Below are 27,799 nucleotides of genomic sequence, written 5' to 3'. Positions count from 1 at the left end.
ATACGCGCCGACGTGGACCGACATTCCCAACTTTCCCGGCGGATCCGTGACTGAAGCGACAGCTGCAGGTTGCGCGCACGGATTCCTGCCCGACGTTTTCCGATGCAACGTCATCGGTGCGCTCACCGGTTATTTCCGATCCGTGATCCTCGCCGCGTCCTGACGTCACGTTTATAAGGAGCCGGCGGTGGCGGAGAGGCGGACACATCCACGATGGCCGTGGGAGAGCAGCAGCGACGAGCACGACCATGAATCCATGAATCCGGCTGCTCCTCGTCATTCCGGTAGGATTTTCTGGGTTTTGATTTGCTTGTGCCGTCGACTCGCTTTGTCCGATCACTGGCCCAAGATGTCTAACCCCGGAATTTACATGTCTTTTTTTTTTAATCTGTTGTGGGAACCCTAGAATAATAACGACTACTATAATAATAGGAGATTTCCCTACTGGAGGGGTGCTGCTCGAGAAGCGGTGTCAGTTTGGATGGTGTTCCGGACCACTGCAGTGTCTCTGCTGTCTGACTCCCTCAGCTGCTTTGACCATTTGCACCACTGATCAGACACTTTCACGCCACAGTTTCTCATTTCAAATCATCCCAAGAGTTGCTGGTGCAGCCCCGTGGCTTTACTGATGGAGGGGATTCCTCTGCATCCTGTCTGACTCTACCTCAGTGCAGGAAAGCACGTCACCATAGCAACACTTTATTTAAATCAGTTTCCAGCTTTAACGGTCTGCACAGGAATCCACCGAGCGGTCTGCTGCTCTGCCAGGGCGGATATAGTCTGTTGCTGTGGTCAGCGACTGTATTATAAGACACCCCCCCCCCCCCCCCCCCCTAACTGTGGCCCTGTGCTTCCCCATTCTCACCAGTGACTGACCACAGCTGGAGCTCACAAGGGCAGGGAAGGGGGGGGGTCCCAGTCCAGAGAGGTGTGTGATTGTGCGCGAAGATGGGGAAGGACTACTATAAGACGCTGGGCATCCCCAAGGGTGCCAACGAGGAGGAGATCAAGAAGGCGTACCGGCGCATGGCGCTGCGCTTCCACCCCGACAAGAACAAGGACGCCAACGCCGAGGAGAAGTTCAAAGAGATCGCGGAGGCCTACGAGGTGCTGAGCGACCCCAAGAAGAGGGCCGTCTATGACCAGCTGGGAGAGGAAGGTGAGACGGGAGGGAGGGAGGGAGGAAGAGGGTTGAGACGGCTGAATTCACCTAAAGTCATTCAGTAGCATCCCAGCATCTAACGGGTTTTCTTTAGGGTGGACAAAGGTTGATAGGTGTGGCCCCAACAGCTGCTAGCTTAGCTGACGTGTGTCTCCGTGTGTTTGTGTTAGCGGCTAGGACTATTTAAACCATCTTTCTAGTGTGCCATATAAGTAGCAGGGGCTGCTTTAGTTTAGTGGGGTGTTGTTCATATACAGCAGCTGTGAAGGTGTTTTTTGGTGTTTGTTTGTGTGTTGGATGGAGTAACCTGGCATGTTATGACTTCCTGCAGCAGCACGGTTGGAAAATCAACAATGCTGTGGGATTCTTCCCACCTACGCGAGCTCCCCTCTGTTGTCATCCACGTGGGGGGTCTACAGGGTGTTCATACTGTATCATTGACCAGATTATACTGTGGGGCTATCATGGGCAGGCTACAACGCAATGTTCATCCAAAAAGAAGGAAAACAGGGAAACGCTGGCTCTCATACTCAGTACAGGTGACGCGGAAGGTGAGATGTTCCCTTTTTTGTCTTCCAGGTTTAAAGACAGGAGGCAGCAGCTCTTCTGGTGCTCCAGGCAGCACCACACACCACTACACCTTCCATGGAGACCCCCATGCCACCTTTGCGACCTTCTTCGGCGGGTCCAACCCTTTCGACATGTTTTTTGGCTCTAACCGCGGCCACGGCCGCTCCAATGGGTTCTCATTCCACACTGACCATGACACAGACCTGGACATGGACGAGGAAGACCCCTTTGCTCATTTCGGGAGACACTTTGGCTTCCCAGGGGGGGTGAATAACGGGGACGCCCGCAGGAGGAGAGGCGTGCCGTCGGAGCGCCTGGGGACTGTACCAAAGCACCAGGACCCCCCGGTGGTCCACGAGTTGAAGGTCTCCCTGGAGGAGATCTTCCACGGCTGCACCAAGCGCATTAAGATCACACGCCGCCGGCTGAACCCCGATGGACGGAGCATGAGGACAGAAGACAAGATCCTCAACATTGTCATCAAAAAGGGCTGGAAGGAAGGTACCAAGATCACCTTCCCAAAAGAGGGCGACGAGACCCCCGAGAACATTCCTGCCGACATAGCCTTCGTGCTGAAGGACAAGGGACATCCCCACTTCAAGAGAGATGGTTCCAACATTATCTATAAATGCAAGATCACGTTAAAAGAGGTGCGTCGATCCCCTTTTTTCCTTTGAACTTCTCCATACTGTCTCATTCCAGTAGCCGGTTTCACTGCTGTAGCTGTGTGTGTGTGAGTGTGTGTGTGTGTGAACATACTTCACCGCAGCGTGAAAGAGGCAGCAGGAATATGGTGTCCTGGTGCGACCCAGCAGCCTGGACGTGCTCGTGGCTGCTTTACTCACACCCATAAACGAGCGCGCGCAGTCAGGCAGGAACAAAGCTCCCCGAGTTCAGGAGTGCACGCGGCATTCAGGGATCTGACAGCGAGGGGTCATCACGTGCCAGCGGGCCCGTTTAGAACGTCTGTTATTATCGACCTTTCCCGGGAGGGCAACGGGTCCACGACTCGATGTGGCGTGGGTGGGCGGGGGGACGTTTGATTCGAGCAGTTTAGGAGCTCTTGACCAAATGCAGCACAAACAGCTGTCAACACGGCGGAGTTGAGCACGACGTGGGGCTGCAGTGATTAATGCTGCTCTGCACACCTCCCACGGCTCGGCTCTATAAGAGGAACCAGATGATAAGACTCTGATGCAGCTAAAGTAAAGCTGAGACCAGGATGGGGGGGGGGGGGGTTGTTATCTGGGGGATAGTAGGGAAGTGGGTCAGATGATTCGGGATCCAAAGCAAATGCGAGCTCGTATTTTACCGCTGCCTCCTGGTTCCCCGAAGAGGCGTAAAAGCAGCGCCAGCTTCAGGAGCCTGCGACAGTAGTTCAGCACAGCCGAGCCGAGTGCTCTGCTTTTCACCTGCGTCTCCTTTGTTCCCAGGGGTTTATTTTTGGTAGGCTTTGAGCGGCTCTTTTCCATGGATGCTCCAAGCCCCCCTCAGCTCAGCCGTCACCTCAGTATCGGTGACCACATCCTTCACCTTCTGCCGCCTCATACAGCCAAATTTTGCACTTTTTAATCCGTATTTTCCCAAGTGAGTTTACAGATTACTCATAAAAAATATGGCTCAGGCCCAGATGCTGAAGGTCGCTGACACATTGGGCTTTATTGCTGGTCAGGTTTGTCCAGAGTTCTAACATTTGGTGCCTAGAACAGTTATTGTAACACCTCCAGTATGCAGGGACACTTAAGCTGCTCTCGGTGTGCGTTTCTTCTTGTCAGGCTTATGTAATCAGTGGGACCTCAGATCAGCTGGCGTTGTGTATCCAGCGTCATGGCAACCCATCTCTGTGTGTGTAGGACCAGTGTTGGTGAAGGGAAGTGATCGTTATAGCCCGTATCACAGTCACGGGCTAAATCACCCTCTAATGTCTGTGTGTTGTGGATAAGAGGAGGCTGATGTCATGACTGGAAAACTGTGTCCGTTCTCCGAAACAGCTGCACCGGTCATCTGTCCGTGTGTGTTCCTTAAAAAAAGAGACCAGAGAAGACGAGAAGGCAAGTGTTGGTCCTTCCTGTGAGCACCGTCGCGCTAACGTGGAGTTTTGTGACTCTTTCCCTTCTAGGTTCTGCCTCTGTGTCTTCCCGTTGCTTGGTGGTGTTATTCCATTGAGCAATTTATGACACAACCAGTTCGTCTTTGATAATAAATATAACGAGTTCCATTCATTGGGAGCTTCATTCACAGTTGAGAGGATTTTACTGTCCGCAGTGATCCTGGAGAGTGGAACAATAGGTCGTGATAGGGCGGCGGGTTTAATTTAGTGCCATGTACACTCACAGTTGATTCATCAGGCGCTGTGATAAAGGGATGAGGCTCGCTCTGTGTGTCTGTGTCTGTGTGTGTGTGTGTGTGTGTGTGTGTGCGCGCGCGTCAGCTTTCACTTGCCAGCTGATTTGACAAGCCCTCCAAATATTTATGAGCTTAGCCAATTCCTGCCTCTCTTCGTTAGCCCCGGGAATGCGACTGTTGCTAAGATTAGTCCACTGAGCGACACACACACACACACACACACACACACACACACACACACACACACACACACACGTGTAAAGCGTGCTCAGACTGAACCAACATATAGAAGTCAGATGACTGGCTGGGGGCTGATAAACTTCATGTTTTTAGCTGACAGGAACATGAAGTCACTGACCTATTCACAGCTTTGCCATTTAAGATATTAACGCTCCCCCTCTCCTCTCCAGGCTCTGTGTGGCTGCACCGTTAGCATTCCCACACTGGAAAACCGCGTCATCTCCCTCCCCTGCCACGACATCATCAAGCCGGGGATGGTGAAGCGACTCAGGGGGGAAGGCCTGCCTTTTCCCAAGAACCCGTCACAGCGAGGTGACCTCATCGTGGAGTTTTCCGTCCACTTCCCCGACAGGATCCCTCCTCAGTCCAGGGAGATCATCAGACAGCACCTCCCCCAGTCGTAGGGTGACCCTCCCCAGGCCCTCTGCTGTCACAGACTCTGGACCCAGACCAGAAAGCTGCCAGCTGAGACGCGTCCATGTAGAATTTCCTGTATGTTGATGCATGCAGCGTCGAACACACTCGTTTCTGTGAACTTTTCAGTGGGAAGCGGATGAAGATTTCCACAATCAGCGCTCGTTTCAGGACAGATGTTATTCCTAAAAAGGTCTTTCGACCCAAAAACACTAAGAAGCGCCCGGAATCCAAGTGTTTTGGGCTCGTTTCTTAATGTTTTTTGTTTTTTTTACGGATTTATCAGTAGTTGTTATACGCTGTCATGATAAAAATGAAGTCTGAAAAAAAAAGCTAATGACAAATGGAGGCGTGGAGCGGGCCAGCAGCTTTTGGAGCATTCGCCGCTGGCTCACGCCGCCGTTAAACCACCGCCTTCCCGCTGTTCCCGGCTCGGACAGACCCGTCCCCCTAAAGTCGCTGCGTGCACACTCGTCTCACCTTCACCCTCCACAACGACGGCACATTTTAGCTGCGCGGGGGAAATCTGGAAATGACAATCAGGTGCTGTAATAGTGCAAATAAGATGGGTGCTTTCCTTCTCTGAGCTGTGCTGCTCCTCCGGACTGGAGGAACACACAGGTGCCTTCGCCCAGATTTAAAAAAAATTGTACCAGCCATACGATCATGTGCAACATTCACCCGGCATTCAGGGTGGGACTCTTGGAAAGCAATAGAAAATCCCTAATCCTGGCGTTCTGCATGTGAACGTTTTTTTTAAAAGAAAAAACAAAAACAACCGTGTCTATATTCTCCTGTTAAGTGCCAAACAAGCACAGGTTAAACATCCCAGAGGAGGAGTTAATGAAATTCTCTGGGAGAACTAGCTTTGTTCCTTCTCTTCTGCTTTCTCCTGTGCCGCGTGAAGGCAACGTCTCGGTGCTACTGTGACCAGTGCCAACAGTAAACCTCTGGCGGGGGGGCTCTTTGGGGTCCTCATTTTATGATTGAACAGTGCTTCTGTAACTTGTAATTTACAGCAGTTTTATCCGTAGAAGAACCCTGTTTAGGAAACAGGTTTTGTAGTTTTGCAGCAGATAAACGACGTACTGTACATATGAGCTTGGTTTGTGCGGACGGCCCCGGTCGTCACTGGTTTATCCCACACGAAGGAAAGCCTTTGAACGCCACCTGATTCTAAATGCACTTTTAGGCCGTAAAAGGTGGTGAAGCATCTTTCGAGCCCGTGGGGATGCTGGACTGTGGCTAAAACCAGTGCGCACACGTGTCTTTCAGTATTTATGGGTTTTTATTTCCATAATCGCAACAAATAAACCAAATGTGTGAAGTCTTTAAGTGTCTGAAATCTGGTACTTCGACATATAAGTCTGACAACTCTGAACAGGAGATAAGAACAAGGACAGATTTATCCTCTACATCCAACATTTTTGTATGAGTAATCATTTGGGGTTACAAAAAAGTCCAATTGTCTGGAACGCATCTGCTTCCTGCCAGACTTTTCCTTTTATTGATGGCGAGGATCATATTTCTCACGTGAAATCATGACGGTTGGTCACTGATATCATCCAGCTGCTCATTTGCGGCTGCGTGAATAATGATTAATAAGAGGGGGAAATGCTTGTCAGAATCCGGATAGAATGTGTCGAGCTGTGCCGAACTTTACTGGGCGGACTTTGGACAGTTTCCATCAGTATGACTTGCCAAAAAAAAGGGAAAAAAAAGACAGCAGACTTTGACTTCAGCCTGTTAAAATGCAGATGTGCAGAACCCTGCAGCTTAGAACCAGCGTGACGAGCAGAGTGGACACAGGTAAGACAGAATCAAAAAATCAGAACATTCGACGCAGCATTTAATTACCAACTTTAAGAGGTTTAACATTGATGTAATATGGACACACACACACACACACACACACACACACACACACACACACATATATACATATATATATAGTAGGTGACTGATCTGGGACAGCAATCAGGTCCTGAATATCACCAAATCAACCAGGTGACCGTGGACTTCAGGGCTGAGAGAGGTTTAATCGAACCCACGTTGGTGAACACTGTACGTGCACGTGTGTCAGGCCTGCGCAGGTTCAGAGCTGCAGCAGTAAACAGGCGAGACAGCTTCCGAGACCACAGGTCACGGACTCCGCGTGCGTTGGGTTGACAAAGACAAGTGACCTACTTTACTGTCCAGCCCTGTCATGTGCAGTTGTCCCCACGTTTGGACAATTTGCCTTGTGCACAGGTGAAACAAGGGACGGTTGCTCCAGCATCCATCCAAAAAAGTTGCCCACCAGGGTTAAACTGGCAACATCACTCTTTTTATTGTTTTTATGTCTCTGGAGTTTCGTGCTCTTATTGACATGCGAGCTAAGATTCCGCCGTTTTTGTTGCTGGACAGACAAACGTCCCGCCTGCAGACACGACGACCGTGGCTTTTGCGCACGTCAGTTCAGCGGTTAATGAATTCAGACACGAGTGTAAATCAATAACCAGGACTCCATTACCATGGTGACCGGTCCACTGCTGCAGGGTTAAATGGAGCCACCTGACAGGCGTCTCTGCCACTTTCTGTCGCCCGTCAGGACTTCCCCGCTGAAGCATGAGTGCCTTCGTCACTCTGTCGACGGGTCGGAGGATGCCCACGGTCGGGCTCGGGACCTGGAAGAGCGCGCCCGGACAGGTTTGAGCCGCGGGCTTTGTCCCGGGACCAGAATGTTTCAGGACAGGGTCGAAGGACAGAGTGTGTGTCCCTGTGTTGTCAGGTGAAGCAGGCGGTGCTGGCAGCTTTGGACTGCGGTTACAGACACGTCGACTGCGCGGCCGCGTACGGCAACGAGCGGGAGGTGGGAGAGGCCCTGGCTCTGAGGGTCGGACCCGGGAAGGTGAGGAGCCGGTCGAGTGAGGCGACCTTGGGTTCAATAGGGACTCCAGCATTTTGGTGCGACGTCTCTCCTCCAGAGTCTCCGCCGCGAGGAGGTGTTTGTGACATCCAAACTGTGGAACACCAAACACCACCCGGAGGATGTTGAGGAAGCGTGCAGGACCAGCCTGACCCATCTGGGCCTGTCCCATTTGGACCTGTACCTCATGCACTGGCCCATGGCGTTCCAGTGAGCGTCTGTGCACAATCCTCTCCTTTTATACCCGCGGCCGCTGCTCCAAGTCTCTTTTGTTTAGGCGAGGGAAGGAGCTGATGCCCCGTCGGGAGGATGGAAGTATCTGTTACTCAGACACGCACTACAGAGATACTTGGGTTGCCATGGAGACACTAGTGGACAAAGGCCTGGTCAGAGCGATTGGACTGTCCAACTTCAACGCCAGGCAAACCGGTGACATCATCAGCATAGCCAAGCACAAACCTGTCGTCAACCAGGTGGAGCGTGACGTTCTGGAACACAACAACAAGATTTAAGTGGCTTTTTTGTCAGTTGTGTGTGTGTTTTTTACTGTCCCACAGGTGGAGTGTCATCCTTATCTGACCCAAACAGACCTTTTGTCTTACTGTCAGTAAGTAAAACAGTGTTGTTGTTTTTTCACTCTTACCTGCCTCAGATGTGCTTGACCGCACGTGCTGCTGTGCTTCAGGTCAGTGTCCGTGTGTGTGACGGCCTACAGTCCTCTGGGCAGTGGAGACAGACCCTGGGCCTCTGCCCACGACCCCCGCCTGCTGCAGGACCCCCGACTGGGCGCCATCGCACAGAGATACCAGAAAACCCCCGCGCAGGTCATACTCAGGTAGGTCAGAGCACCCCCTCGGGCGTCGCATAGATGGGGTGAGGGCTTTTATTCCCTTTGGAAGGTGGCACGTGCAGAGGGGTGTGGTGTGCGTCCCAAAGAGCGTGACCCCCTCCAGGATCCAGGAGAACCTCCAGGTGTTCGACTTTTCCCTGTCAGATGACGACGTGAGGCTGATTTCGTCCTTCAACCGCAGCGAGCGCTTCATCATTCCCACGGTGGAGGTGAGCTGGACTCACTGGTGACCCCCCATGGCTGAAACATCAACCCTGGAACTGCCTGGAGTCTGCTTTGTTTTAACAGAGAGACGGGAGACGAGTGTGGAGAGACGCAGAACATCCTCATTTCCCCTTCCATGACGCTTACTGAGGCAACGCCTGAAGGATTTAACATTAAAGCTTTCAAAGCTCTAAACATTAAAGCAGTTTGGATCAAACTGGCGCCCGTTTGTCTGATGTTCTTAGAGAAAACGTTCAATCATGGAAGCCATTTGATTAGAAAGAGCTCAAGATTTCTTTACCTTCAATACTGTACTTGCAAAAACTGGCCCATTGTATCCAGAATAATAGAACCTGGTTTTGACCTTTGACCTTTTCAGCCCACTGGAGTGTTGATTCCCCACCTGCTCATGAGCATCAGCCTCATCTGCATGTAACACAGATGGTTTCATCCAAACTTAAATCCGTCCTTAATGTTGAACCAAAAACACATTTCAGGCTGTGGTAACATTTGAATTTTGGAAAACTTTATTTTCAACATATCCTTGACAATACATTAAATGCAATGTTTATACTTCAAAAAGAGGAAGTCATCAGCAGAGATCTCTCCTTTCTTATAGTCTAGCATATAATCGCACCACTAAAGCCATTGAAGTTGGTTATGATATATTTAGAATGAGGCCTCTCAGTAACCTTTCCACCCTCCCTCCTTATCAGCTCCACTCACCAACCTTCCAGGTCCCTAACCCCCCCCCCCACTAACATTAAGGTCAGGCCAAACAAGGCAGCTATGTACAAAAGGCTGGGGCCATAACGAAGCTGCTCCCCTATCGGGCTCAATGGAAACGGCAGCTCAGTTTGTTCAGTTATCAACCACCAGTGGCCATCAGCGAGGTAAATCCAGTGAGGGTCACGTCTGTGTGTGTGTGTGTGTGTGTGTGTGAGAGAGTGTGTGTGTGCTGTAGAAACCTCCTCGTGCAGTGAGAAGCAGCTCTTTAATGCTGGTGTTCGGGTTTCAATTTGAGCTCCAGTTATGATTCCAACCCTTTACAAGCTACAGTCATTTTTATTGTTCTGGGCATGACAAGTATGTACAATTAAAATGGCCGTTCTTTAAACTGTTGCCATTTGGTATGGGTGTGTTTGTGTGTGTGTGTGTGTGTGTGTTTGTGTAGCTCCGCCCACAGCAGTTCAGCCCAGGTTGATTTGGAGTTTCACTTTAATCTTCAGCTGGTCGGGTCGTTGGTGGTGCATCTTGGTGTGAACGCTACCGCCCTCACCTTCCAGTGGTGGAATGACGGGACAAACCCGGTAATCAGACTTGAACGGCTGCTTATTTCAAACAAAAGGGAGGAAAAGAATTTGCTTTCCATGAGTGACATTTCAGCTCGGTCAGTTCTGAAAAGCGAGGGTGGTTTGACCGATGCTCTACGTTACTGTGTCTAGGAATTATCTTCGTATAGGAACTCAAATAAGCTAAAATCACTCGTGTTAGTTAGGAAAAGTGTTTTGTAACACTGTTTATTTTTTGTGATTAGCAGAGCACACCCGACGTGCTCAGTGGAAACTCCTCAACTGTGCACAGAATGTCGTCCTGATGCAACCCGATCATAGCTATCCTACGTCCAGAACTAGAGTCCGCTTTGGTTCTCACCAACAGGCTACATGCTTCTCTGAGGGAAGTTTAAAAAAAGAAAAGAAAAAAAAAAATAAAAGAAAGAAAGAAAACAAAAAACACATGACAAGAACACAAAAGTCCTAAAACATGGAATCGGATGAAAATTTGAACAGGTCGTGATCCCCAAACTGACCACTATGGTGCACGGTTAGATTAAGCGTAAAGGTCGTCGTCATTATCCTCATTAAAGACTGGGCCGCTCCCAGTTCCACCAGTGCCATGACTTGGACCACTGGCCCCTGCGGTGCTGGAGGGAAACCTGGAATGAGGAAAAAGGCTCGTTATTCCCACAGGTCTCGTGTTCCCCAGCTGCACCGGAGCGGAGTGACGTGATGAGGCCACGACGCATCTCACAGCAGCTCAAAAACAGCCCAGAAATTTGCATAAACATTTGTCGACGGAGTTCCTGTTTGGCCTTTTTATAAGAACGGGAACTAAAAAAGGTACCTGAAACTGCCGAAGCCTCGGCTCTGCTGCAGCGTCTGTGCAAACATCTCGTATTTGCGGATGTCGTTGTCGCTGACTGAGCGACGGGCAAAACGCATCGCCTCCTCAAAGTGATCCTTCCTGATCTCGGGAACGGGATCGTCCTCTTCCACCTCCTACAAGAAGGAATAGATGTGTGTGAAAGGCAGGACGTTCAAAGGGAACCAAGGAGTTTTGTGGGGCGGAGCGCCACCGACCATGGCCGACGGGTTGGTCTGCCGCTCCCTCTCTCTGCGGATCTCGCTCTCGATGCTTTCTCTGATCGCCAGCTTACACGCTCGCTGGCAGATCTCTGTGAGATCGGCTCCAGAAAAGCCATTGGTCATCTTTGCCAGGAAGTCCAGGTCCACGTCCTATTAAAAAAGAAAAAGGGTTTCACAATGTTTGGAAAGATTGAGGAGAAAACGAACGTTTTCCTCAGAAACGGCGTCCGTGGCCGTTAAATCTGAGCAGACGTTTGAACGTTGTGACGGGAGGAGGGAAGACAAAAGGTGATGCACAGTGCTGGGAGAGCAGGAGGGTCACCTGGCTGATGGGGCTCTTGCGGAGGTTGGCTTTCAGGATGCTTATCCTGCTCTTCTCGTCGGGCAGGGGGATGTAGATGAGCTGGTCCAGGCGGCCGGGTCTCAAAATGGCGGGGTCGATGATGTCTGGTCTGTTTGTGGCGCCGATGATGAAGACGTTCTTCTTACTGGACATTCCATCCATCTCAGTCAGGATCTGGTTGATGACACGGTCGGCCGCTCCGCCGCCGTCTCCCACGTTGCCGCCACGGGCTTTAGCTATGGAGTCCAGCTCATCGAAGAAGAGAACGCAGGGCGCCGCCTGGCGAGCCTGGAGGCCAGAGAAAACAAGATGAAGCCGTTTACCAACGGCGGAGCCAAGACTCCCTCTTTGAACGCGACGTTCTTGCCTTGTCAAAGATCTCTCTGACGTTGGCCTCCGACTCTCCAAACCACATGGTGAGCAGCTCGGGGCCTTTGATGGAGATGAAGTTGGCCTGGCACTCGTTGGCAATGGCTTTGGCCAGAAGAGTCTTACCACAACCAGGTGGCCCGTAGAACAGCACGCCTTTGGAGGGCGTCATTCCAAACTTGAGGAACTTGTCTGGATGCTCCACTGGGTACTAGTGAGTAATGAGGACGTCGACGTTAAAGTAGTGGAACCAATGCAAAGCGTTTGGGCCTAAAACCCAAAACAGATCTGTACCTGAACCAGCTCCTGGAGCTCTCTCTTGACATCATCCAGACCTCCGATATCATCCCAGGTGATGTTGGGCACCTCCACGACCGTCTCCCTCAGGGCAGATGGGTTGCTCTGGCTCAGGGCCCACTGCACATCCACAAGGGGGGTGGTTATTTAAAGGAGGGGGGCGCTAGCAAACGTCAGGCTTCAGGCCGTCGGCGCTGCTCTCACCTTGAAGTCATCCATAGTGACGGCGAGCGAGTTCATGACTTCAGCATCGATGGTCTCATCCTCAAGGTCAATCAGGTCCATCTTCTTCCTGATGGCCTGCAGCGCAGCCTCGGAGCAGAGAGCAGCCAGATCTGCACCGACATGGCCGTGGGTCTCGTTAGCGACCTACAGATGCAGGATTAGAAGCAATAAAGAGGCTTAATCGGCAGCTCCTGGCGTGCAGCCCGCCAGGATAACCTGGGAGCCTGCTGAAGCTGCCAGAGAACGTTTCCACCGACCTGCTCCAAGTCAACGTCGTCAGCCAGTTTCATGTTCTTGGTGTGGATCTGAAGAATCTCTAATCTCCCGGTGGCGTCGGGGATGCCGATGTCCACTTCCCTGTCAAAACGGCCTGCGTGTGGAGGAGGTGAGATTCAGACACACAGGACTTGATCTCCAGCTCCTTTAACGCCGGATTCTGGCCCAAACAGAACACACGACTAGTACCGAGTGATAAAGTAACTCACCAAATCTCCTGAGTGCTGGATCGATGCTGTTGGGTCTGTTAGTGGCAGCCATGACGATGACGTGGGCTCTCTGTTTCAGACCATCCATCAGAGTCAGCAGCTGGGAGACAATGCGCCTCTCAACCTCTCCGTGGGTCTAAAAACACACTCAACATTAGCTTTAAAGGTCTTGGGAGGCTTTTAGTCCTTCACTGGGAGTTCAGTCATCAATTACTAGAACACTACGTTTAATCACAAATCCCTCTTTCCAAAGAGATGGGCTTTACTCTCCCTCTCCTCTCTCTCTACCCACCCCCCCCATCAGCAGGAGGGACCCCCTACATGAGCCTGGTCCTGCTCAAGGTTTCTTCCTGTTAAAGGGGAGTTTTTCCTTGCCACTGTTGCTTGTCTGGGGTCAGGCCCTGGGATTCTGGAAAGCGCCTTGAAACAATTTGGATTATATAAGACGCTATATAAATAAATATTGATTTGATTTGACTCCAGCTGGGAGCCAGCGACTGCATCATTTCCATCTGGTACTTTTAGCACATCCAGAAATACATATTAGCTCAGGTTGCAGTGCTGCTGCTGCTGCTAACTGGCTGCGCAGGTTCACTTGGCTTTCTTTCAACCACATATTCATGCTGCATTGAGGCTAAATCCCATCACATCACCACAGGAGCCAGAAAGCAAATATAAAATCTTGACGTATGAACAGGAGCCTCGGTTGAAACTCACTATGAAAGCTTTTAGTTATCAGACATAAAACATGAACGACATGTTGATCCAGCAACAGAAGTGGTTCAGGTCTGTCTGGAAGCTGACATCGACCCAGAAGACACCCACCTTCTCCCTTTTAGGAGCAATAGCATCCAGCTCATCAATAAAGATGATGGCAGGGGCATTCTTCTCTGCTTCTTCAAAGGCCTTTCTCAGGTTACTCTCGCTCTCTCCGGCCAGCTTGCTCATGATCTCAGGGCCTGAAATAAAGGCAGACTGGACCTTTAGACAACAGCACTTTAGGTAAATCTGAGCTCAGGCTAAAGCCGGTGTTATCGGGAATGACGCAGCTCTTTCCTGAAATAAACGGAATGAAAGTGAAACAAAGGATTGGCAGGAAAACTGTAAAGATTCCAGACTAAAGTACACAGCAGGTGAAGTGACAACAAGAATCCTTAATAAAAACTCTTCATACCGTTAATCAGGAAGAAGAAAGCTCCCGTTTCATTAGCAACAGCTCTGGCAATCAGAGTCTTCCCAGTTCCAGGAGGTCCGTACAGGAGGATTCCACGAGGAGGCTGGGGCAGCAAAAAAGAGCAGATTTACATCTGAACCTTCCTAAACTTCTGCCTTTGTTTCTATTGGGAGGTTTAGGTAGTTAAATTAACCCCCTTCTGACCAGGGGTAAAAATAAACTCCAGCTTCGAGCTTTTTTAATCACTCTTTTTTTTGAAGGTCAAAACCAGGAAGAAACCTGAGCTAATTTAGCTGAATCAGTCTCGATGGGATCTGCCGCATGGCCAGAAAGAGGAGCTGCAATAGTAGAATGGACACGCAGGTGTGGCCGTTCTTAGGCTCACACGAGCGTTAGAGGAACTTCCTGCCGTACCTTCACTCCGATGGCCTTGAACAGAGCGGGGTGTCGCAGCGGCAGCTCCACCATCTCTTTAATCTGAGCCAGCTGCTTCCTCACTCCTCCAATGTCATCATAGCCCACCTCGTTCAGCGACTCTTCCTCATCCTGCATCACCAAGAAGAAAGCGGCTCGTTTCCTTGATTCCAGATTATCCTGATTGAAAGCGTGCCCGTGCACCGTTACACACCTCCCTCCTGATGGGCTCTCCCTCACAGTGAATGACGGTATCAGGAGCCACGATGCAGTAAGGAGAAGGATCGGTCTCCACCACTTTGAACTCCACGGCACGCATGCCCCCTCTCACCAGGAAAATGTCGCCTTCGCAGGGGAAAACAAAAAGACAATTTCACATTTGAAGATTTGGGTTTATAAAACGTGAGTGTGAGTGAGCCCACCTTTGCGGATCGGCCTGTAGGCCTCCAGGAAGTATGGCTTTAGGTAGACTTCAAACAGGTTGCCAGTGATTCCCTCTACTGTGTCGTCTATGGGAAGGACGTGAATCCTTTTTCCGTACTTCACATCGGGACACGGCTGAATACTGAAGGACACGTCGGATTTAACAGCAGCTCTTAAAGGTCCGATTGACGTCGGAGCGTCCGCTCACCTGATGACGTCACCCAGCCGCACCCTCAGATTGTTGCGAACCACCCTGTTCATGCGGACCTTTTCATCGGAGCAGGTGTCGTCGGACAGCACGATACACACAGTCTCCCGCCTCTTCTTCCCCTTCATCAGCACTGTGTCGCCACGAAAGAGCTGAAGTTCATCCATCTTGGTCTAGACACAACACCGGTTATTTCACACACTTAGGAGCAGAAGATCAACAACAAACATGCGTTTTAAGACACCACTTCCATTCTACCTGTGAGAGAGAGACCACACTGTTGTCTTCATTGATGGATTCATCTACGATGAGTCTGTTGGGTCTGTTCTTTTGTTTCAGAATCGCAGTGGATAAGTCATCATTTTTAGATCTAAGAACAGAAAATAAAAGTCAGGACATGACAATTATGGACAAATACCATGAATTTATCAATCCAAGATATACTATAAGAACAGGAAAAACGTGGTTAACAAACTGAGATGGTAACAAACATCTTTATTCAAGTGGAGAAAGTCAGTTGGTTTGAGATATAATTAATATGGATGGATCTCCAGACAAAGTGAAACAATATATTCTGTGAATTAAATGCCCATAAGAGGCTGTTTTTGACAATAAATGACAACGAGATGCAGAAAATGGGTTTGATGTTGGTTGAGATTGTCTGACAACTTCACAATTGGAATCAGAAGTCTTTTCTTTTCTGTAGTATTTAATAGATTCATTTATGTGGTCCAATTCTTCCCACCAATCGGAACGACACATTATTACCCATTTGTGTGTCACCGGGTCAAAGTAATCGGTATTAGCATAAAACAAAAACACATGCGTGGCTCTAGATTTCGAGCGAGCAGACGGTTTCAACGGGCCTATTAAGATTGGTAAATGTCACATACATAACAGTGACTACTGAGCCAAGAATACACCGTTAACGAACCGATAACTTTCATGTTGTTGGCCACAAGTTTCTAGAATTCTCTGGTAGTGCTCTACTAGCTCTCTTTTTATGGCCTTAGCATGCTAAGGCTAATATTCCGCTAACTGACTGGCGAGCAAGCGATCCCGGATGACACAGCAAAGAATTAGAAAAAAACTTTGTTAGCTAGCCTCTTCAACATGAAGATTGCGGCTGCGGGACATATTTTAACATTTATCCCATATAATACTAGGGCTAAACACTGCGTGTGAAATTTGGGTAATTGCGCAAAAAAATATTTATATATCACGATAGCCAAATTCATGCTAATTGTCAACAGAATGAATAGACTTCTCCAATTAGCCAGTTAGCTTGAAACTGCTAGAGTCAGCGACCCGTCTAGTTTACACATCATGCGTCCAGATTAGTCAAGTGAATTATTCACATTTAATAATGACCATTAAGCCATTCAACATCGACTAATTTATTCATCGGCACGCTTTCGAAACACGGTATAAGAGCCGGGGTATAGGCCAACTTGACTGTATGTTAGCTTTGGCCTTGATACGGTTGCTATGTAAATGTTAGCATTTGCGCACGGGAATGACTAGGTTTTGTCAATTCGCTGTCATGTAGCAGGCTAAAAGGTAAACTGAACAAAGACGACAGTGTAGATAATGGCAATTGTTTGTTTTCCACTATGGCGCAGGATTAATATTCGACTAAATTGTCAAAGTAGCAAAATAAGAAATGTTCTTAATTTGTTGATTAAGCTTCTCCGCTAGCACGTTGACCAGCAAAAAAATGAATTAGCAATCTTGCTAACTTCGGTGAACTAACGTCAAATGTTTCGAACGGCCATTAAAATAGATTTTCCTACTGTACTGTTCTGGTTTTAGAAAATGAAAGGGATTGTACTTACTCCCCTCCGGATGCCATGGTCGTCCCGAATGGATTACAAATAATAAATAAAGAAAATTCTAGCTAGTACTCAGCGATTGAACCGGTTCTGGTTAATGGACGTTGTGCGTTAACACATTAAAAAGCAGCAGTTCCGTGCACTCTTTATGCCCACGCCGCGAGCTGGACGAACACTTCTTTCTGATTGGCTGGAAAGCTGTCCGTCAATGCCAGCAGCCAATCAAAACTCACAGGAGTTGACCTCCACGCGACTGTTCTGGAAGTCCGACCGGTCACAGACGCGGTGGGCGTTGCAGTTTTTGGTGCTTCGCTGTAATTGGTCGGCTTGACACGTCGCCAAGCTTCTCTCAGCCAATGAACGCGCACCGCGTTGTTCCTTTAAAATCCGCCTCACTTCGAACCGACAGAATCTCTTAATTTGATCCGAGCCTTTCGGATCGATACAGGTCATTTACGTGAAATAAATGATCCGGGCTTTGATCTTTGGAAGACCAAAGACACTGCGGAATTCAGAACGTTGTTGCTGTTTCCTGAAAATTCCATTAAGATCCACCCAGAACTTAAGTTCACAGACAAACACACTGTTGTACTTTATCAGCAATAAATTAATTTAATCACATTCAACGATACACATGTGCATCAATATTTCAGATTCTTCACGTTCTTGTCCTCAACACATCTTTGCCACATCTGGGAGTTGCTCATCCTCTTCGGAACCCTTTTGTTCCGATCCGATTCTGTGGCGGAGCTCTTCTGAATCCCAGACGGGGCCAGATTGTGGTTCCAGGAGGTACAAAGAGACACTTCTGCAACACAAGAAGATCGTTATTTGTTACGAATGAGGGCTGATTTCTCAGAATGGCTCTCTTACTCGGTTGAGGATGGTGTGGCGGAGCTCCGCGTCTTCTCCCAACAGGCGGCTGCGTCTTGCTTCCTGCCGAGCCTCCGCAGCACCTCGCCACACCACAGTCCTGCCCCCACACAGTCTGACACGGCCCCCATAAAAAGACACGTTACACCAAACCAAACATGGTACACGGAGAGAGTTGGAGACACTTGACAACAAGTCGCACTAAATACTAGAACCACAGAACACCGCAGGTCAAACATCAGGTGGACTCTTTCCTCCAGAGGAAGGAGGGGAGGTCGGCTTGGGACTAGCTGGCTAGCATGCTAACTCTGTAGTTGTGTCTAAAACAACGTAAAACTGAAGCGCTGATGTACCTGGTAGGACATGTAGGCTGTGCTGCAAGTCTCTCAGTGCCTCCTTCAGTCGCTCCGTCTGTGAGAAACTGATGCCCCTCCCAGCTAACGAAAGCCCCTTCAGCCTCTGTAGGACACACACAGATGTTCCACACTTGGCAACCACATCTGCATCCGGGACCTGCGGAGGGCAGCCTGTACACGATGAAATCAAGAACCTACAATCAACAGTCATGGTACCTGGTGTCAAATGGGGAGCGAGTCAGCGAAATGCTCACCTCTGTGTTTAAAGAACACCCTGACCAGGAGGTTGATACACCTGGACGGCAGAGCACAACCCTGAGTTTCCAATTAGATATGAAGCATAAAAACACCGATTTCCTGCCACACACCTCGTGTAGTGAGTCACAGCCTGTTTCCAGTCTCTCATATGTGTGTGACAGTGACCCTGGAGCAGGTAGGCAGCTCCAGCCCACAGTATCATCCTCATCCTCTCCTCATTTGGATTAACAGCTCCAGCTTCACCCCGTTCCTCTTCTTCCTCCAGCACCAGCTTCTCTGGCAGCAGCTCCAGCGTCAAACCGATGACCTCGTCGCACAGCGCCATGCAATCAGCAGGCCTCTGGGCCATGAGCAAGGCAGCGCCCGCCTCCAGGTAGAGCTCAGGCAACCTCGGGAGGGGAGAGAGTTCAGCATGTACCTGAAATACAGCGAGGAGACGACTGTATCAGACCAAAACAATGAGATGTTTATTCCTGTCGGGGTGTGGAGTCTTACTCCGTGTTGATCATCAGAGTGGAGACTCGCCAGCAGGTCCAAAAAATATTCCACTCCTTCCAGGACCCTTGAAAAACACGAGTCCGGAGTTTCATATTTGTTGCCTCACATAGGTTTTTTTTTAAAATTTGATAGTAACTTCAATAGGCAGCACAAACTCGGAGCTCCACATGGCTCTCCTCACCTCCCGTGGAGTACACTCTTCTGAGCCAGACAGTGAAGGACAGAGAGGGCAGGTGGAACCGAGAGCAGGCGGTTCAGCGATCGGCTGGGCAACAGTGAGGTTGGAGACAAGAAAGGAGTCGCAGCCGGTCTGGATTCTGCGTTAGAAGACATCATCTGTGGGACAAGAGATCTTTAATACTTTAGAAAGAAGTCGAAAATTATCTGCACATTTGGCATCTTCCACCTCCTACTGACTGTTGTGTTACTCACTGAGTGCAGAAGCCGAAGAGCTTGAATCTCAGCCTGTGTGTTGTCCAGCTCTCTGTAGACGAGGATGCTTTGGTACAAGGCACACACACACCGGGGGTCTGTCTCCAGAGCCTCCTTGTAACAATTAAGTGCCATTTGAGGACAGTTCTGTGGATAAACGCAAACATGCATTTGCCTGGATATTTGAATAGGACAGAACTGTCTGGCCAGGCCTGCAATGGCTCCACGTCATCTCTCTATTTATGCTTTAAATACACACCATTGAGCTGAAACAGGCTCCTGACAGAATGTGCGTGTGTGCGACTAGTGTCCTGGGAGCCGGCAGGGATGAAGCTCTCTGTAGGACGGCGAGCGCCTTTGAGCTCTGGGCCTCACTCAACATCTCTGCAGCTTTGTGAAACACACACAGATGCAAATCACTCCGCAAAACACAGGAAGCCTATTAATACATCCGTCGTCTAGTTTTACTCTGATTAGGAAAATCTTTCTGCTGCAATAGAAACGCTGCCAAGGCAGTTATTAAAAACTGTACTCATTCTGCTTCATTATTTCTGACCTTGAGCAATCAAAGTGCAGATGAGCAACAGCTCAAAGAGATGTCTGGGATCCATCACCGGTAGGGGAACGGCAGGGTCCTTCCCACAGTTTTGTTCATTCCCATCTCCAGCAGAAAATCCTTCACTCAAAGAGAAGAGCTCCTCCTATCCCACAACACAAAAAAGCCCAATATTACCACAACATACACACTGTAATCTTTACGTTACCCTGAGACACGACAACACAAAGATACACACAAATGATGAACATATTTGTGCAGTAACACACCAAACACACAAACGCAGGATGCAGACAGCAGTGTACCTGATATTCCTGAATGGTTTCCAGCTGGCAGTTAGCCAGCCACACAGCCCACTGCAGACCAACAACACACTGCACAGAAGGTGTGAGCGCTGTGCTTCTGGCTGATTCCAGAACTGATTTCCAAAGCTCTGACGCTTCAGGGTCAGCTCCAGTCATCTGAAGAACTACAGTAAATGAAAGCAACAACAGAGGCAGAGTTCAGGTAACACGTGTGGCAACAAAATCCTCATGTCCTATGACTTAGTGCTACAATGAGGGCAACTGGACTTTTCTTCCTTTAGGGCATTTAAGTCCACATCCCCAAGGTTTTCACACAATGGAAATAGAATTCCAGTTTCCCTGGACTGACGTATTGAACAAATATTGTAAATTTGCATCAACATGGTGTCCCATGGGTCTACCTCTCTCTGCAGCTTGTTTCAGGACCAGCTCCGCTTCTGAGAATCGAGAGTTTGCAAAAGAGCATAAACAGGCATTGTAGACTACTGTCAGCTCCACTTCTGCATGATCGACAAGAGGAGGAATTCCTGTAGGATATAAGTGAAAAGGATATACTGTGATCACAATGTCTGAGGTGGGGTCATCACCTTGTCGAATTATGAGGTTGTATTATGAAAAGCACCTTGAATTATTCTTAAAAGTTTATGAAACTCAAAAGAACAATCTCGGCGATGGTTCTGGCCTTGGCTCACTCCTTTTAGCTGCTGAAAGAAAAAGAATCAACATGAAGTGGACAGTTAAGTAAATCGAATACATTGGAATTTGCGGGTAATAATGCAACGTCCAGGTGCAGAAAAGTCATAGTTTAATTAATTTGTAACTTAATATTTACAATGCATTGGTTTAGTGGGAGGTCGTTTGTCGAAAGTACAATCCGATTTGCAACTAAGTTAAAGTATAACATGGACTTTTCTTAAGTAAAATCACACTCAACAGCAAACCAAAGTGTCACGGGTTAATGGTTTTCTCTGACCGTACCAAATATTTAACATCCTTACCCTGCATTTATCTGCAAGTTCGTTGTTGTCTTGGATCCACCCGTTTATAAAAGACATTTGTTCGTGCATGGTAGCATTTATTAGCTGTGTTTTCTTTAAACCTTCCCTCGGTTGTGAACAGCGGATGTGACCTCACACCGAAAATAGACAAAGATGGGTTAGTAAAAACGTTACCGCCCCCTAGTGAAGGAACTTGGGAACTACAACTACACTCTGACAATCATACAGAAGATGGTGGCAAGGTCAACATGTAAGCAGTGTTCTGGAAGCTTCATTCTTATTTTTACTTATCAGGTTGTGAAACGCTATTTGTTAGTTTTTATTACAGGAAAAAACAAAATTGATATTTACACACAAACAGATGCATGAACGCACGCACGGTTGTTGCAAGCAAACACAATTCGGTGCCTTAATTGTGTTATAGCTGAGTCATTCTTGAGTCTGCCAGTACATCCATTTTGTAAATGTCCCTCCCAAGGTGATTCCCTTTTTCCCCCTCTTATGGTGCCACCCTATTTCTCCTTTGCGGCCATGTCACCCTTCTGTGTAGCTGTCATCAATAACCTTGCCTTCATTGCAGCCTCCTTGCTTCTCAATTCTGTGTTCTCAAGACAATTTTTGGACATCCACAGATCCAAAAATAGATAGAAAATGTAAATAGATGCTCAGATTTAACCATAGACACTACTGCTGATTAGTTATATTCCAGCCCAAACTGCGAGGAAAAAAATGTTTCAGATTTGATTTAAACTTTATTGCGTGTTCTCTGAAGCCCACAAACTCTCAAATCCAAACCACACACTATTGCTTCAAATATGCTTAAATAGCCAGAAATTGCAGCAGTAGCAGCAGGATACTTTAACACGAAACCTAAGTAGGAATTCTGCTGCATTCTGCTGCTTTAGCCTCATTTATAAAACATGATGTTGAAGGAGGGAGGGGACACATGTTATCCCTGTCATGTATGCCTTCAATGTGCAAACATGGAACACATGGTAAGAGATGTACTGACATTTTAAAAAAGGTCTTGAGAACACATTCTATTTGAAAGAATGATACCAGTTGTTTCTGTTCTGAGCTTCTCTGCCAAAACAGACACATCTAAGGCAATTGATGCGGAGGAGGATAACCGCTTGTGTCAAACCCCCTGGGCATCATTGGCTTACAAGACTTTGCTCACGGTGCCAAAAAATGGCTGACACTGATAAGTACATACAAAAAAAGCATCTGCATGGTCATTTCTCTATCCATCAACATCTCAAAAGACAGAAAGAGACACCTTCTGTTCCTTTAAGAGTCAACTCGTTCACCCCGTCTGAGTAATCAATAAATGCTGTAAGTTCATTTTGGGGAGGGGTGTCTTCACAGGTCAGGTCCAGTTCTTTCAACTCTGTGCATCCTGCAGTTTTTTTCTGTGTCATATTGCCTCCGTTGTCACATTTGGCCATGCTGCACCATCGACACACTTGAGGGGGGAAAGGAATCATTCGAGAAACGAGATCCAATCTGCGTGAAGTATTGATGCAAAACCCGAAGGATAAGTGCGAGAGAAGAGAATCTGTCAATGGCCCAGCAAAGTCCCAGGAGAGGCGCATGGATCTGCAAACTCACACTGCAGCAAGACTGCAGGCGCACGCACACGCGCAAACACACGTAAAAACTACATGCATACACAATGATGTGACTTTAAGAAATAAAAATAAAGGCTTTTTGTGAAGATCTTCTTTGTTCCAGTCCCTCAGGTGCGTTCCCAGCATCTCCCATAAATGTACTAAAAGAAGAGTGATGCTTAATTTTAATTACATAAACTCTTTTTGCTTCCTTGCAATCACTAACATATTAACAGAATGAATCAACAAGGTGCTAATATATTCGTGCGCAGGCTGCCTGAGGAAAGATGTCTCTTTAAGTGGTGCGCCGGTGCTGACTAGTGGCTTTTCACTCTCCGCTTTATAAGCCCGGCACCCCCCCATCCTGCTGTAGTCAGTGCTCGTCCGGCCACAGAATGAGTTTCTCAGTGGAGCACCATCTTTTTGGCCCGACCTCGTACCGCAAGGCTCGGCCCGTCGCTATGCCCTCCAGCGGCTTTCACGCCCAGCGCCGCCATCTCACCGGCAGCCAGCCGTCCTCCATGGACCTGGGACCCATCAACGGTGACATGTCGCGGAGGACCGAGAAGGAGATATTGCAGGCTCTCAACGACCGGTTCGCCGGCTACATTGACAAGGTGCGGCACCTGGAGATGCACAACCGCAACCTGGAGGCGGAGGCGGAGGCTCTGCGGCAGAACCAGGCAGGGCGCGCATCTGTTGACGAGCAGTATGAGCGAGAGCTGGAAGATTTGAGGGGTCTCCTAGTGCAGCTGACCGGGGAGAAGGCCGGTCTGGCACTGGAGCACGATCACCGAGAGGAGAACATCCAGCAGCTGACGGCCAGACTGGAGGATGAGCTGCGCAACAGGGAAGAACTTGAGGCTGCCGCCCGTGCCATGAAAAAGTACGTGGAGGAGTGTCGGCTGGCGCGGCTGGAGCTGGACAAGAAGATGAGCGCCCTGGAAGAGGAAGAAAGTTTCCTGAAGAAGAACCACGAGGAAGAAGTGTCCGAGCTCCTGGCACAGATTCAAGGCGTGCAAATGAGTTTCGACGTACGCGGCGTGCAGAGGGCAGACATCACCGGGGCGCTCCGAGAAATCCGCGCGCAGCTGGACTCTCACGCAACTGGGAGTTCCACGCAAGCCGAAGAATGGTTCAAAGGTCTGTTAAGTTACAATAAGCTCAAATCGCGCAATAAAGTTCAAAACATTACAGAAAAATCAAATATGCCATTTAACAATGATTCTGTTGCTGGTCAAGTTGGGTCATGTGAGTTGAGTAAAGCTGTAGGTTATTAATTGGCATTTTTGTAACATATTCAAAGTTCTACTGTCCATAAAGACGCATGTCAGAGCTATGAAATGGCTATAAACCTTTAGGAATGTTGCAATGTTTTTTTGTGCTACAAGGGCCAAGAACACTGCATTGTTCATTTCCACTCCTGCAGGTTCACAGTGGGTGTTTCCTGGCTTTTTGGCTCCTTCATATACCTGACACTACAACTAGAATCTTCCTTTCAAGGTCACAGAGACCAGACAGATGATGCTTCAACACTGAGCTCAGTCTGTTATTTCACTGAGGTCCTGCGTTTGCTTCGTGCTGTTCCAAATGGCACGATCAGAAGTGGATATGGCTCAAATGCAAATGTCGGATAGATTTTTGCCAAAACCAGACAACACCTTTATCAGTTTTCACACAAGAAAATTCACAGTTCTGACATTTGTGCTAAGTTGTGCACATTTTTTGTTGCATATCTATGGTATGCATAGTACAGAATGATCCACAGATCGCCCCAAGATGTGCGGCTTCATTGTATTCATTGGAAGGTGCCAGAAAGATGACCTTCCAGTGTCATGCTGGCTGCAGCAGTGGGACGGTGCTGAGTCAGGCTGACTGACAGGTGGACACTATCAAGGTTACTCCCAGTGATTCTCTGACGCAGGTCATGTGCGTCACTATAAAACGTCTGACTGCGTATGTTCTGGTCAGTGCTGTGGCACAGCAGCTTCCTAAACTAGCTATCAATTATTCCCGCAGTGCGTGTGGAGCATCTGTCCGATGCTGCGAGGTCGAACCAGCATGCGCTTAACAAGACCCAGGAGGAGATCGGGGAGTATCGGCGCCAGCTCCAGAGCCGCACCATTGAACTAGAGACTCTCCATGGAACCAAGGAGTCACTAGAGCGGCAGCGTGTGGAGTATGAAGAAAGAAACCATGATGAACTCAACTCGCTTCAGGTAGAAAATCAGCATAATCCATATGTCATTCATAGGAGGAATTGTACAAGTCACATGCACGACACATGAGCTGCAAGACATTTTGTAGGAAACTATCAATCAGCTGGACCACGAGCTGAAAGCTACCAAATGGGAAATGGCTAACCAGCTGAGAGACTACCAGGAGCTGCTGAATGTGAAGATGGCTCTGGATATTGAGATTGCTGCTTATAGGTGAGTCAATGGTTTAAAAGAAATGCAAATTCCTGCTGCTCCCTGGCTTCTTAGTATCTAATGTTTCACTGAATGTGTGGTTGTATCTTCAAAACAGGAAGCTTCTAGAAGGGGAGGAGAACCGCATTGTTTCAGGAGGAGGTCTGTACTCTTACCCCCTACACAGAATCTCCACCCACTATAAAGTAAAAGGGGAGGAGATCTCTGATACAGTTATTGTGGAGGAACAGACAGATGAGACACAGGTGACCGAGGTGACAGAGGAGGCAGAGGAAGAGGAGGAAGATCAGGAGCAAGAAGAAAAAGAAGAAGAAGAGAAAGGTGATGAAACTGAAGAGATTGGAGAACAAGAAGAAGAAAATCATGCAAAAAAAGAAGAAAATCTCAAAAATCCAGAAAAGTCTACATCACCTCCAAACTCACCAGTTCTCAACTCCCCAGCAGGCGATGAGTCGAAATCATCCCGTCTGAAGACCCCCGAACCAGGGTCTCCAGAAAAAGAGAAGGTCCAGTCTCCCAATGTCAAAGGCCCTCCTAAAGAGGTGGAAAATGAGGAAAGGTCTAAACCTGACAAGGATGAAATAAATGAGGATGAGAAACCCGTCGAGGAGGTAAAGAAGCAAGAGCCAGAGAAAACAGATACACTAGATGTGAAAAAATCTGCTCCAAAGTCTGAAACTAACAATAACAAGGCAAAAAGTGAGGCTGAAGAAAGGCCTGCAGCAAAGGAAGAGCCTGAGACAAAACCTGCACCAAAGGAAGAGCCTGAAAAAAAACCTGCAGCAAAGGAAGAGCCTGAAACAAAACCTGCAGTAAAGGAAGAGCCTGAGACAAAACCTGCAGTAAAGGAAGAGCCTGAGACAAAACCTGCAGCAAAGGAAGAGCCTGAGACAAAACCTGCAGCAAAGGAAGAGCCTGAGACAAAACCTGCAGTAAAGGAAGAGCCTGAGACAAAACCTGCAGCAAAGGAAGAGCCTGAGACAAAACCTGCAGCAAAGGAAGAGCCTGAGACAAAACCTGCAGTAAAGGAAGAGCCTGAGACAAAACCTGCAGTAAAGGAAGAGCCTGAGACAAAACCTGCAGCAAAGGAAGAGCCTGAGACAAAACCTGCAGTAAAGGAAGAGCCTGAGACAAAACCTGCAGTAAAGGAAGAGCCTGAGACAAAACCTGCAGTAAAGGAAGAGCCTGAGACAAAACCTGCAGTAAAGGAAGAGCCTGAGACAAAACCTGCAGCAAAGGAAGAGCCTGAAAAAAAACCTGCAGCAAAGGAAGAGCCTGAGACAAAACCTGCAGCAAAGGAAGAGCCTGAAAAAAAACCTGCAGCAAAGGAAGAGCCTGAGACAAAACCTGCACCAAAAGAAGAGCCTGAGACAAAACCTGCACCAAAGGAAGAGCCTGAAACAAAACCTGCACCAAAGGAAGAGCCTGAGACAAAACCTGCACCAAAAGAAGAGCCTGAGACAAAACCTGCACCAAAAGAAGAGCCTGAGACAAAACCTGCACCAAAAGAAGAGCCTGAAACAAAACCTGCAGCAAAGGAAGAGCCTGAAGTGAATCTGAATTCAAAGGCAGATTCAGCTGTGGAACCTACACCAAAGGTTGAGTCTAAGAAAACAGATAAGATGGACGACCAGAAGTTGGAGGAGAAGTCTGAAAAGGCCAAACCTGAGCAGACAGAGAACAAGAAAGAAGAGAAAAAGGACACCATTAAAGACGAGAGTAAAGAGGTGAAGGCTGAGAAAGCAGAAAAATCTTCTGGCACCGAGTCAAAGGAGTTTAAGGAGGAGAAAACAAGCAAGTAAGAGTGATTCGCTGCAAATGAGAGCAAGAGGAGCGATGCCAAAGAAACACGAGGGAGTGGATATCGTGATTGTGGAGCAAAGAAACCCTGCGAAGATTACAAATCTCTGACACTTGGGATGTCTGACTAACACAGAATCCTCCAAACTCTGTATCTGAATGTGACCATAATAATGACATAACAAGTGCATTTAATCCGAAGCCTGCTGACGGACACCACAGGGACCTGCGGTGCCTACACAAGCCTTCACCCAGGTGTCAAAACCATGTACAGCTAAGGATTGTGACAGATAATAAAGAATAAATATATTTAAGCAGATGTGGTATTCTGGTATAAAGAGCTATTTGCTTTTGTGCACATTACTGGAGCTTCCCCTGACCTGAGCTGTAGCGAGTCCCTATTCCAGTCCGTCATGTATGAACTGCTGAGAATATGCAATAAGAAACCACTGAATAAAGATAGAAAAATCAAATGCACAAAATCTTCTCTCACTTGTTTAAATTGCTGGAATCTTCCCCGCCGGGGGGGGGGAATGAGGCTCAAGCCGACAATGCTGAACGTGCACTGCATTGCGGCTGAAGTGGGGGAGCTGTGCCCACACGTGCGTGCTTTTTCTGGCATCCAAGAGACCTCACTCGTCACTAAACCGGGTGGTGGGGCACTTAAATACATGGGGCAGGATAAACATCCTGGTTTAATCACTTTGAAGGGATCCAAAGCTGATTTTGTTGTTTTATTTTGGTAATATTTCTGGATTTTAGCCATGGTCAATAAAGAGTCAGGAAAAATGCCTTCATTTCCCATTAATGCCAAAAATAAGTGTCCTTTCAGGGGTAAGAAGAGCCATGTT

General features: G+C 48.3%; 5 protein-coding genes across 8 annotated transcripts; 3 read left to right on the top strand and 2 right to left on the bottom strand.

Moving 5' to 3' along the window:
- Positions 1–35: 35 nt before the first annotated feature.
- Positions 36–6,191, top strand: dnajb5 (DnaJ heat shock protein family (Hsp40) member B5). The gene is made up of 4 exons (XM_029829315.1): positions 36–284; positions 869–1,159; positions 1,742–2,382; positions 4,489–6,191. The coding sequence occupies exons 2-4, from the start codon at positions 949–951 to the stop codon at positions 4,720–4,722; spliced, it is 1,086 nt and encodes a 361-aa protein (XP_029685175.1). The 5' UTR covers positions 36–284; positions 869–948; the 3' UTR covers positions 4,723–6,191.
- A 215-nt stretch (positions 6,192–6,406) lies between these two features.
- On the top strand, positions 6,407–8,911 carry akr1a1a (aldo-keto reductase family 1, member A1a (aldehyde reductase)). Its single transcript, XM_003978908.3, has 9 exons — positions 6,407–6,541; positions 7,323–7,420; positions 7,503–7,622; positions 7,699–7,850; positions 7,918–8,113; positions 8,198–8,247; positions 8,326–8,475; positions 8,540–8,699; positions 8,779–8,911. The coding sequence occupies exons 2-9, from the start codon at positions 7,340–7,342 to the stop codon at positions 8,842–8,844; spliced, it is 975 nt and encodes a 324-aa protein (XP_003978957.1). The 5' UTR covers positions 6,407–6,541; positions 7,323–7,339; the 3' UTR covers positions 8,845–8,911.
- A 287-nt stretch (positions 8,912–9,198) lies between these two features.
- vcp (valosin containing protein) lies at positions 9,199–16,988 on the bottom strand. The gene is made up of 17 exons (XM_029829314.1): positions 16,834–16,988; positions 15,257–15,368; positions 14,999–15,171; positions 14,790–14,932; positions 14,582–14,712; positions 14,368–14,499; positions 13,954–14,056; positions 13,605–13,738; positions 12,780–12,915; positions 12,552–12,664; positions 12,274–12,438; positions 12,067–12,189; positions 11,771–11,983; positions 11,383–11,691; positions 11,055–11,210; positions 10,819–10,973; positions 9,199–10,630 (listed from the first exon to the last, which is right to left on the bottom strand). The coding sequence occupies exons 1-17, from the start codon at positions 16,848–16,850 to the stop codon at positions 10,525–10,527; spliced, it is 2,421 nt and encodes an 806-aa protein (XP_029685174.1). The 5' UTR covers positions 16,851–16,988; the 3' UTR covers positions 9,199–10,524.
- Positions 16,989–17,412: 424 nt separating this feature from the next.
- On the bottom strand, positions 17,413–21,268 carry fancg (FA complementation group G). Of its 4 annotated transcripts, none has more exons than XM_029830000.1 (14): positions 21,107–21,268; positions 20,731–20,812; positions 20,510–20,635; positions 20,109–20,272; positions 19,804–19,948; positions 19,507–19,637; positions 19,248–19,394; positions 18,997–19,151; positions 18,813–18,879; positions 18,428–18,735; positions 18,314–18,354; positions 18,057–18,230; positions 17,704–17,818; positions 17,413–17,638 (listed from the first exon to the last, which is right to left on the bottom strand). In XM_029830000.1, the coding sequence occupies exons 1-14, from the start codon at positions 21,173–21,175 to the stop codon at positions 17,503–17,505; spliced, it is 1,860 nt and encodes a 619-aa protein (XP_029685860.1). In that variant the 5' UTR covers positions 21,176–21,268; the 3' UTR covers positions 17,413–17,502. The 4 variants fall into 4 exon arrangements, with proteins under 4 accessions (XP_029685860.1, XP_029685863.1, XP_029685862.1 ...); XM_029830003.1 differs by having other exon boundaries at positions 18,057–18,162; XM_029830002.1 differs by having other exon boundaries at positions 19,507–19,631.
- Positions 21,269–21,612: 344 nt separating this feature from the next.
- LOC101076908 (neurofilament medium polypeptide-like) lies at positions 21,613–26,041 on the top strand (the record flags this gene model as incomplete). The annotated part of the gene is made up of 4 exons (XM_029829999.1): positions 21,613–23,859; positions 24,736–24,935; positions 25,024–25,148; positions 25,246–26,041. Coding segments are annotated over exons 1-4 (1,869 nt in total), but the record flags the coding sequence as incomplete, so codon positions are not given.
- Between the last annotated feature and the right edge of the window lie 1,758 nt (positions 26,042–27,799).

This window comes from Takifugu rubripes, chromosome 21 (assembly GCF_901000725.2).
Source record: "Takifugu rubripes chromosome 21, fTakRub1.2, whole genome shotgun sequence".
NCBI lineage: Eukaryota > Metazoa > Chordata > Actinopteri > Tetraodontiformes > Tetraodontidae > Takifugu > Takifugu rubripes.
Note: the sequence above shows the minus strand (reverse complement) of the source record. Positions and strands in the feature narration are given on the sequence as shown.

Excerpts from the sequence above, each read along its gene's own strand:
- vcp (XM_029829314.1), bottom strand. Across the intron at positions 14,933-14,998 it reads CGGCTGGGTGACGTCATCAG|TATTCAGCCGTGTCCCGATG; the intron begins GTGAGCGGACGC and ends CGTGTCCTTCAG. Across the intron at positions 11,984-12,066 it reads AGCTCCAGGAGCTGGTTCAG|TACCCAGTGGAGCATCCAGA; the intron begins GTACAGATCTGT and ends ATTACTCACTAG.
- dnajb5 (XM_029829315.1), top strand. The coding sequence starts at position 949 with ATGGGGAAGGACTACTATAAGACGCTGGGCATCCCCAAGGGTGCCAAC. Across the intron at positions 1,160-1,741 it reads TGACCAGCTGGGAGAGGAAG|GTTTAAAGACAGGAGGCAGC; the intron begins GTGAGACGGGAG and ends TTTGTCTTCCAG. Across the intron at positions 2,383-4,488 it reads GCAAGATCACGTTAAAAGAG|GCTCTGTGTGGCTGCACCGT; the intron begins GTGCGTCGATCC and ends TCTCCTCTCCAG.
- fancg (XM_029830000.1), bottom strand. The coding sequence starts at position 21,175 with ATGCACGAACAAATGTCTTTTATAAACGGGTGGATCCAAGACAACAAC. Across the intron at positions 20,813-21,106 it reads AACTTGCAGATAAATGCAGG|CAGCTAAAAGGAGTGAGCCA; the intron begins GTAAGGATGTTA and ends TTTTTCTTTCAG. Across the intron at positions 17,639-17,703 it reads GCCACACCATCCTCAACCGA|AAGTGTCTCTTTGTACCTCC; the intron begins GTAAGAGAGCCA and ends CTTGTGTTGCAG.
- akr1a1a (XM_003978908.3), top strand. The coding sequence starts at position 7,340 with ATGAGTGCCTTCGTCACTCTGTCGACGGGTCGGAGGATGCCCACGGTC. Across the intron at positions 8,248-8,325 it reads GACCTTTTGTCTTACTGTCA|GTCAGTGTCCGTGTGTGTGA; the intron begins GTAAGTAAAACA and ends GCTGTGCTTCAG. Across the intron at positions 8,700-8,778 it reads TCATCATTCCCACGGTGGAG|AGAGACGGGAGACGAGTGTG; the intron begins GTGAGCTGGACT and ends TTGTTTTAACAG.